General features: G+C 34.7%; 2 protein-coding genes across 2 annotated transcripts; both read left to right on the top strand.

The window, feature by feature from the left end:
• Positions 1–3,143: 3,143 nt before the first annotated feature.
• LOC111710735 (signal peptide, CUB and EGF-like domain-containing protein 3) lies at positions 3,144–4,475 on the top strand. The gene is made up of 3 exons (XM_023484853.1): positions 3,144–3,256; positions 3,327–4,382; positions 4,466–4,475. The coding sequence occupies exons 1-3, from the start codon at positions 3,228–3,230 to the stop codon at positions 4,473–4,475; spliced, it is 1,095 nt and encodes a 364-aa protein (XP_023340621.1). The 5' UTR covers positions 3,144–3,227.
• On the top strand, positions 4,396–7,026 carry LOC111710739 (uncharacterized). Its single transcript, XM_023484858.1, has 2 exons — positions 4,396–6,531; positions 6,684–7,026. The coding sequence occupies exons 1-2, from the start codon at positions 4,507–4,509 to the stop codon at positions 6,876–6,878; spliced, it is 2,220 nt and encodes a 739-aa protein (XP_023340626.1). The 5' UTR covers positions 4,396–4,506; the 3' UTR covers positions 6,879–7,026.
• Positions 7,027–9,672: the final 2,646 nt, after the last annotated feature.

The raw sequence follows: 9,672 nt of genomic DNA, 5'->3' as shown, positions 1-9,672 counted from the left end.
TCTGAATCCCTCCAGTGGAGTTATAAACCCCTAGGAAGGATACCTGAATCCCTCCAGTGGAATTATAAACCCCTGGGAAGGACATCTGAATCCCTCCAGTGGAATGTAGATCACCCTGCGTAAAGTTTTAAATTGTAAAAAGCATTTTTTGAAACCCCTCCAGTGAAAATAAAATCCCTCCTGTGGTCTCCAGTAGAATCGAAATCTTATTACGAACTTCTTTGAGTCATATAATTGACCATGTGGCCGCAGCACTCGGCCCCCTAGCCTGTCCTAGCCGCAGCGCTAGGCCCAGAATGAACCTAACCTTATCCTAAATAATAATAAAAAATACTAACTGTCAAAATTAAAAAAATTTGCCCCTTTGTCGCATTTTTTTACCCTTTGTCGTTTGACCCTGTGTCGTTTGACCCTTTGTCGCGTTTTTGACTCTTTGTCGTTTGACCCTGTGTCGTTTGACCCTATGTTGCTTGACCCTGTGTCGTTTGACCCTGGGTCGTTTGACCCTTTGTCGGTGAATCAGTTTACGGTTGACATTGATAGCTCATGAGATTGTGCCCATTGGTTTGGCATTGATTGATGTCCGTGATGACATCGTGCCCATTAGTTTGGCATTGATAGTTTACAAGCGTTCGGGTTTAGACATAGGCAGCACCAAGGATATAATGCAAGGAAAGTTATTTCAGAAGTGTACACATCTTTTGTACTGCAGTGTACTGTCTCTGGGCGGTAATGTAAACACAAGACGGATGTCATAGCCTGACATGGGATCCATCTTTCACATAAAAAATCAATGAAATATTCTGGTTATAGGAAACTATTATGTGAATTATCAAAATTATCAAAATTTAATGCTTTTAACCTCCTCGCATACTAAACGAACACTGATGCATCTATTCTTGTTAACAAATTCCGCCCAAAGAGAACTGGTTTCAATGTGTACGCAGAGTATAAACAACTGCAATTAACTTTCCTTGCATTACATTCTTGGGCAGCACAGTAAAACTGAGTTGTGCCTAGAAAGATATGGGTTTGAGGAACCCTTATGGAGAGTAGGGTGTTTACTACATATGCACTTTTTTTAAAGAAAGAAACCCATGCCAACTTGGGAACCAATATGAAGAAATTCTTTCTAAATTGCACTTTTATTGCAATCAAGGAAGGAATTAGATATTCAAAGAAATGCACAGAATTGCACGGAATTGCACGGAATTTCACGGAATTTCACGGAATTTTACGGAATTGTGCGGAATTTCACAAAATTTCACGGAATTGTGCGGAGTTTCACAATATTGAACAGAATTGCACGGAATACCAGCTATTTTTACATCAAATAATATTAACAGGTCGTTTATTTATGGCACCTTACACGATTATTTATGGCACCTTAAACGTTTATTTATGGCACCTTAAACGTTTATTTATGGCACCTTAAACGTTTATTTATGGCACCTTAAGCTGCCTTTAAAAATATTGAGATTGTTAATAAACAGTAACTTTTAATAAAAACGCAAAATGCAGTGTTCAAAATTTTTTTGCCCCCCCCTTAACATTTTTAGGGGGCAAGAAAAATGTGTATAATACTCAAACAATAAAAAAACTAACCTTACCAACCGGATATTCAGTATGACCCAATCTGATATGAAATAAAAAAAGAAATCTATCAAACAATTTTTTTAGGTACAGGAAAATGCCTAAAAAAGAAGGGGTGTGGGGGGCGAGGGTGTATTCCTTGCTGTCCCATATAAATGCCTCATAAGTCATAATTTACAGTTGCAATAACCTACATTTAACTTTACATAATGAATGCAGAATGAAAGATACTGGTTGTATAATCTGCTATGAAGGAATAGAATTTTGCAGATTCACCCTCATTCAAAATAGATTTTAGGACAAAGTCTTCGCCTTTATTCAAGCAATAATTTACTTTATCGTTAAGATAGTTCATGTTTTCAGCCCCCTCCCCTCCTCCCCAAAAGAAAAAATTGGCTTAAACTTCAATTTGTTATGTTGCTATTCCTATAATTTTGATCAAGCTTTTCTTCCCAGGAAACCATTGTTATTGATCCCTTCTTTTCAGCTTGTTTTTGAAGCATTCCTCTGATTGAACTATAAGCTCATTAAACTACTGTTCAATTATCATTTTTTTTATTTTTTGATCAGAGCTCTTAAATTTGCTCAGGGTCAGGATTCATGAGTCGCTAAATTGCAAAACAGGGTGGACTTCTTGCCCCCCCCCCCTGCAGGGGGGGGGCAAGCCTTCATAAGGGAGGGGCATGCCCCCCCTAGTTGCGCGCCTGTTACAATCACCACTATATTAACAGTATGAATGAAAAATATTTTATAGAAATCTTATGAAGTGCCGGTCCTTTGAGCTGTATGTATCCATCCCTTTTAGTATAATAACACTTTTGCGAAAATAGTAGAAAAGATTAATTTTAACAGAAAATAGACAACCTGCACGGAACATAAATAATATTGATGACAACAAGTTTGCAACAAATTATTACCTGGCTGTCAACTGTCAACAATATAGATAAATAAACTAATGTGTAAAAAAAACATGATTTATGATCTTATGTTAGGTACACATTAGATAGGGCATGTTTTGTTCTTGTTCATGACGTGACAACAAAAATATTACAATTATTTTTGATCCTTTATCATAGCTATTACTTTGAAAAACAAATCAATGTGTCTTTTAATGAGTCAATGTAAACCTCATTTTTTGTTACAGTGTCCAGCTAGTCATAATGGTCAGCTTACTCGGGAAGCCAATGGAGGCTCAGATGTTGTTCATAAGGAATGAAAATAAGAATTCAGAAATGTCTATGTAGCAGATAATTCCACCATTCCACCTTTCCATTAATGTGATTCAAGACAAAATTCATATTTTTCAATATCTTTTTTTTAGCAGAGTTTGATCTTACAAACACAAAGAAAAAAAAAACTAGGAAATGTTTTAGGAGTATTTTCTTGTAACTACTTTACCATGTCCTATAATGAAAAAATGTTACTTTAATTTCCACTTTTTTAAAAGTAAATAGCTCCTTAGGCCCAGAAGAGTCATTAATTCTGCAACCATTGACAACTTATGCTTAATGTTTACATATATTTTCACTAGTACCAATAATGTGTCGGAGACTACTTTCTACTCCCATCTAACAGAAAGTGGATTGGTGCGTTCAAAATCTCAATGTGGGATTCATTGTGCACACTTACAACAAATGAAAGGGGCATTTTGTAATGCATTTAGGTCAGTTTTTTTCATTTGATATTCTTTTTGAATAGAGTTACGAAAATTGAAAACCCTTTAACTGTTTTAGTTATAATGAAACCTCCAAGGCGTGTGATCTTGCCTATCTCACTTTCCTGGAAGACCCGGATGTTGGTCAGATAGAAAAACAGATCATGGTTGATTTTGAAGCTCCAACATACATTGACAAGATTTGCCGAGGTGGAGAGCATTGTTGCAATAGAGGAAAGTTGAATCTATGCGGGATTGGAGAAGGAGATTGTAATACTGACAATGACTGTGGGGGTGTTCTCATGTGTGGAAAGAACAATTGCATGAAATGGAGACCTCCTGGTGGACGATGGGATGAAGAAGATGACTGTTGTGAAAAGCGCTGTACTCCAGAACACCCATGCAAGGAAGGAGGGGGTCATTGTGACGTTGATGCAGACTGTCAGAATGGAGAGAAAGGAATTTTGAAGTGTGGAGATAACTCTTGCTTGAACACAGACTATTTCCCACGTCACATATTTGTAAGAAACTCTGAAACTTTTGGTTTTACTAGAACAGACAACTGCTGCTACAAACCATGCAACAAACGGTATCACCTGTGTGGTCAAGATGAGGTTGGATGTGAGGATAATGAAGATTGTTTACCTGGTTATTATTGTGTTAAATCTGCTGCGCAACCATATTGTTCAGAATTAAATGAATGTTTACCAAACAATGGACATTTTGAAGGGCTGGCATATTGTGGACAGAACACAATCTGCACAAATACAATTGGAAGCTTCACTTGTACTTGTAAAACAGGGTTTTATGATTTTGTGGATCACAGTGGATGCATTGATTTTGATGAATGTGCAAACGGAACAGCAGGATGTGGTCCAAATACAAACTGTTGGAACTTTCCAGGGCATGCTGTATGCACTTGTAAGGTTGGGTTTATTGGATCACCTAAATTTTATTGCTATGATATTGATGAATGTATAAATGCTGACATGAATGATTGTGATAATTTCCAAGGATACAATATTGACACATTTGGACAAAATGGTATCAAGTACTTTGATGTGGAAGAGGTAGACACTGCAGATGAACTTCATCATACATTTAAATTTGAAGTGGCAGCTTCAGGGTCAGCAAGGTTTTATGTTGGATTTGATAAATCAGTTCCAGCTTATTATGTTTTACTCAATCCTGACAAAGTTGAGATATATTACTGTCCAGCTGCATGTAATCTTTTGTCAAGTATATCTCAAAGCTTAGAAATGTCCTCAAGCAAATTTGATCTTTACTTCATGGATGTATATTATGACAGTGCAGAAAAACAGACCACAATATCTCTTCTGGACAGAAATAGAAATAGTCTAATTGAAGCCATCAATCCAGATGCAATGCCAATAGTAATCAATGCCATTGGTGTTGCAAATACGGGTTTGGATGAAACGGCCTACTGGAGAAATATGAAGGAAGATAAAATAGAACAACTCTGTGTTAACACAGTAGGAAGTTACTTTTGTCATGATCTCCCTGATGAAAAGATTGCAATTGGGTTTGGAGGATATACAACCAGTGCCACAAACTACCCAAGTCAGATCTCAGTCTTTACATCACAGAAATATACTTGTTCTCATCATTCCATTGATAGCATTCAAGGAAGATATAGTCCAGGAATAGCAGAAATAGATGGATGGCTTTACATTTGTGGTGGAAGTTATGATGGAGTTCCTTATCCATTGATTGACTGTAAAAAGTTTGATTTAAATTCAAATGATGGATCATGGATAGAAGCTCCAAACTTACCCCGGAGGCGAAGACATTTTCAAATGTTGGCCTGGAAAAGTTCCATTTTTGTTATTGGAGGAGAAGATTTCATGCCAAGTGTAAGTATAAATACAATGCATGAATTAAACCACAAATCAAATGTGTGGACGAAGAAAGCAGATTTGCCATATTCAAATCATCGTTTCTGTGCTGTTGCTGATGAAGAAGATGACAAGATCTGGATGATTGGAGGTAGTGAAATAGGGGTTGGAGCCAAAATGGGAGTTTACTACTTTACAGTTTCCACTAATGTTTGGACATTTCATAGTGATCTTTTTAAAAGGCAAACTGTGATGGACTCTGCTTGTGGAATTGTTTACCGTAGAACAAAAGAAAAAATGCTTCTGGTTGTGAGAGGTGGATTAGCAGATGCAGTAATATATTTTGACCTAACAAACAACTTGGGATGGAATTTGGCAGCAACCTTGTTCGATAATTTAAATCAAAGATTTATGAGAATGATAACTCTAACCCCTTTTAGTGCTTTTATTGTCGGAGGAAATTCTGGTAGATATGGAAACAGCCTTAAGAACATATTTGAGTTCAATCATGACACAACTAATTTTGAAGACAATTATTATTATCTCCAGAATGAAATGCATAACTCTGCCTGGACAACTGTTAAATCAAATAATTACAAAGCTTTGCAGGACTGTACCTCCATTAGAGAGTATGCTGCAGTATGCTGGGGTGGTAGAAATGAATCAACAGTAGCATACACTGAAACTTGGTCGGTTATTCTGCGAAGTAGATCAAGACCTGGGGAACCTCATTTGCCAGGAACTTGCCACCGTAAATTATCAAACCTTTCCCCTGGAAGAGTTTTACATGGAGTCACTGCTGTTAATTATGATCTTATTGTTTGTGGTGGAAATTTAATTGAAGAGCCTCATGCCGTCAGTAGCTGTTATATTCTTAATACTGATGAGAATAATCCTGGATGGTATACAATGGCCAGCATGCCTATTGCAAGAAGAGAATTTGGATTTGTTACATTTGGTGATGCTGCATTTGCAATTGCAGGGTTCAATACAAAGCATATTTCTCAAGTAGATAGATGGACCCAATCAAAGGGATGGAAATCCATGGCTTCTTACCCAATTCAGGCATCTAGAGTATGTGCTGTTGCCGATCATGGATATGACCAAATATATGGGATGGGGGGAAGAACCGGCCCTTTTAATCAAAACACAAATGCTGTGTATGCATATACAGTCTCTAAAGATCAATGGGCTTCAATGCCAAGCCTTCTTGATGCTAGATCTGATACAGGTTGCAGCATCATCAGACGAAGAACAACTGGAAATAGAATGATAACAGTTGTCGGAGGCGGATCCAATTCAATTCAATACTTTGATCTGACAGCTTATGAAACAAATAGGAATGTAAAATGGGTGAGAGGACCAACTGCTGCATATACGTCTTCTGCTACAAGAATAGAATCCCTAACACCTTATGAAAGCTTGGAGGTAACATTATTGCTTGAGACATTTTGTTCCCAGTTTTTTTGTCATTACTGACTTTATCATAGCTATAATGGTGCTTGCATCTTTAACTTTTATTTTTAGCTGTTAAATATGTGAACCATCCCTTAAAATTGATATCTGCCTTCTGATTTCAGTTGGGAGGAACTTCTTCAGTATATGGGCAGTCTAATTTTAACCTGTTTGTGTGGAATCCAATCACTGAGCGCCATGAAAGCACAACACCGTTCACCAAAACTTTAAATCAACCTCATAATGATGGTGACTGCACTGTTATCCCGGCTGATGCTAAGGTTCTCAGAGGATGTACTCTTGGATATGTTATGCTGTAGATAAGGCATAATACAGCTCTTCTATTCCATTCTGTTCCTAAAGAACAGTGAGAACTTTTTTTGCAATATGATTTACTAATTAATGAACTTTCAATGTATTTACACATTATATAATTGCATGCCTGATTTGCAACTATTACCTTGACATCTTTTTCTGAGTAACAAAGAGGAAGATATTTTTTTTCTGATAACATAATAAATTCTGTCAATTTAGATCTTGTAACTATATATAAACAAATCATTTGTGAAGAAAATTTGTGATTGAAAAAAATTTGAATGGTTTTCTTGATCAAATTCAAATAATACAAATTGTAATCTTGTGACAAAAAATCAATTTGATTTGATATTAACTTTGAAACCTTTTTTGTCTCCCACTGCACAATTTTTTTCCCAGCATTATTTGTATTATTTTAAATTTACATTAAAGGGACAGACCGACTATGTAAGATAGTTGAACTGAGTATACAGTGTTCTTCTTTAAGATTCATTTGAGACATATAAAGATCTGCAGTAAATCCTTAGTTTGAGCGCAAAGTCGACGTTCAAAATCGTACTTTTGGTTGGATACCTTTTCAGAATTGTTTTCTTTAAATTATTAAATAACAAAGACAAAAAATGTAAACAAAATTCTACTGTAAACTAATTAGTTGTTCTGGAACAGATTGAGAAAATAAAAATTAATCTCATCATCGAAAATAAGTAATCTTTTTCCATTATTAGTTTCTATAATCTCTGATTATTCACAAATATTTTCTGCAGATTTTCTGATATTTTCATTAAAAAAAGGACATTTAAAGAATACAGTTATAGAAAATAAGAAATTTAATACAATGATGAAAACAAAATAATTGATTCTAGCATTGATTTATTGACAAATTTCTTTTAAGAAATATGTTTCTAACAATCTAATTAGTTGACTGCATAATTTTTACCTTATTTTTCGTCGTCGTTATTTAATAATTTACAAATACCGATTCTGAAAATGTACCCACCCAAATTCATGATTTTAAATGATGAGGCAAACCTTTGATATTTCAAACTTAGATTATTTGATCTAATAGAATTATAATTTAAAATATAAAAAAGCCCACGATATTGGGAAGCAAAGATATAGGAATATGCAAATACGTGGCAAAGCCTTCATTCCTTTATGAAGAACAATATTATACTTAAATGTTTGAGCATTTGTTTTGCGTAATAAAGTGAACTTCAAAATTTGCTATTTATCTATTATTTTGTTTTTAAAAATATTATTTTAGAATAAACATAATGCTTTATTGTGTTTGTCCGACCAGGGCTTGACAAAGGGTTACTGAAGGTAATCGTGCTGTGACTCGCTTTTAAGCATTTAAAGTTTTTAGGTTTTTTCAAGGCTTCACAAGAATCTGAGTTACAATCCTCTTTCAAAATTACATGCTAGACAAGTTTGCTCTTCTTGCACACAGCATACTTTGTCTGGAATTTTAAAATAGAATTTGGATCTCAAATTCATGTGAAGCCTGTTTCGTTGGCCTCAACATGATGCAACCCTTTATTTGTTAACGGCTTAATAAGGGATGGGGGTTAGGATTACCAGTGAACGAAAACTTCCGCGAAATCAATGCGAAAAACTTTTTCGCGCACCTGAATATAATTTTTCGCGAAAATGAGTTAAGCGAAAAAATGCGAAAACGATGCAAAATTGTTTTTGCTAAATTTTGCGAAAAATGATTATGCGATTAAAACTTTCCGCAAAAACCATAGTTGTTGTAGCTGCAACTATTAATTGCGCAAAAGAACTTGTGGAATTCTCTGCTCTGAGAGCTCAGCATTAGAAGTTTGATAAAACCATAATTGATAATTTCTCTTCCGTATTTTTTCGCAAAAGTTTCGCATTTTCCCCACCGAAATGTTCGCATTTGTTTTTTCCCCTTTCCAAAGATATAAATTGCATGCTGACTGGTTAAATGTCGTTTTATTCTACTTTAAGGAGTGCCTAGTTATAGAAAATATTTTTTTTTAATCTAACCACGCCTATATCGCTACATGAATAAAACCAAAGAAAATATCTTATGCTAATAAAATACCCCACTTTTGGCTGCATTACGAATTAGGCTATCTATTTTATTTTTAATTGCACTACAGATGTTTTCGTCTTTTTCATTACTTTCAAATTTAAAAATTAATATTTTCCTTTTTCAAATCTCTTACCAAACAAAATTTATTGTTTTCTGCTTTTCGTTTGGCAAAATGGAAAACTTTTATTCCTTTTTTTTCTTTTTCTTGTTTCAGTTTTTTTCAATTCAATTTTTTTCATTTTTTGTTTTGAAAATACAAATTGATTGATTTGTTTTGCAATCATTTCATTTTAAATCAAAACGATCACTTCAAATGATCGATCCAATTTTAAAACCGAAATATTTAGATTTTTAAGAAAACTAAGCCCATGTCTACATATAAGGTCTATATGATAATTTGGGCCGGTTTTTTTGAGGCCATCAAAACAACCAGACCAGGAAAATTATAATTAGATATATTGAGATTGATCACACTAATTATCCGGCTGTAGACCATGACGTTGGTATGAATATTCCGTGACTATTTCGAAAGTTTTATTAAAAATGCATCAATCATACTGCATACTTAAATAGATCCAAAATAACCGGAATAATCCAACTTTCAACCCACCAATCTCTTGTNATCCTGAAGATGAACAAAAATACATATTTTGATACTTGTATCAATTACTTAATGCTAGTAATATCTTTTATCTTTAGTTATTGTATGATTTTTTAATGACGGTTGTTCTGACGAT

The sequence above is a fragment of the Eurytemora carolleeae genome, unplaced genomic scaffold, assembly GCF_000591075.1.
Source record: "Eurytemora carolleeae unplaced genomic scaffold, Eaff_2.0 scaffold843, whole genome shotgun sequence".
NCBI lineage: Eukaryota > Metazoa > Arthropoda > Copepoda > Calanoida > Temoridae > Eurytemora > Eurytemora carolleeae.
Note: the sequence above shows the minus strand (reverse complement) of the source record. Positions and strands in the feature narration are given on the sequence as shown.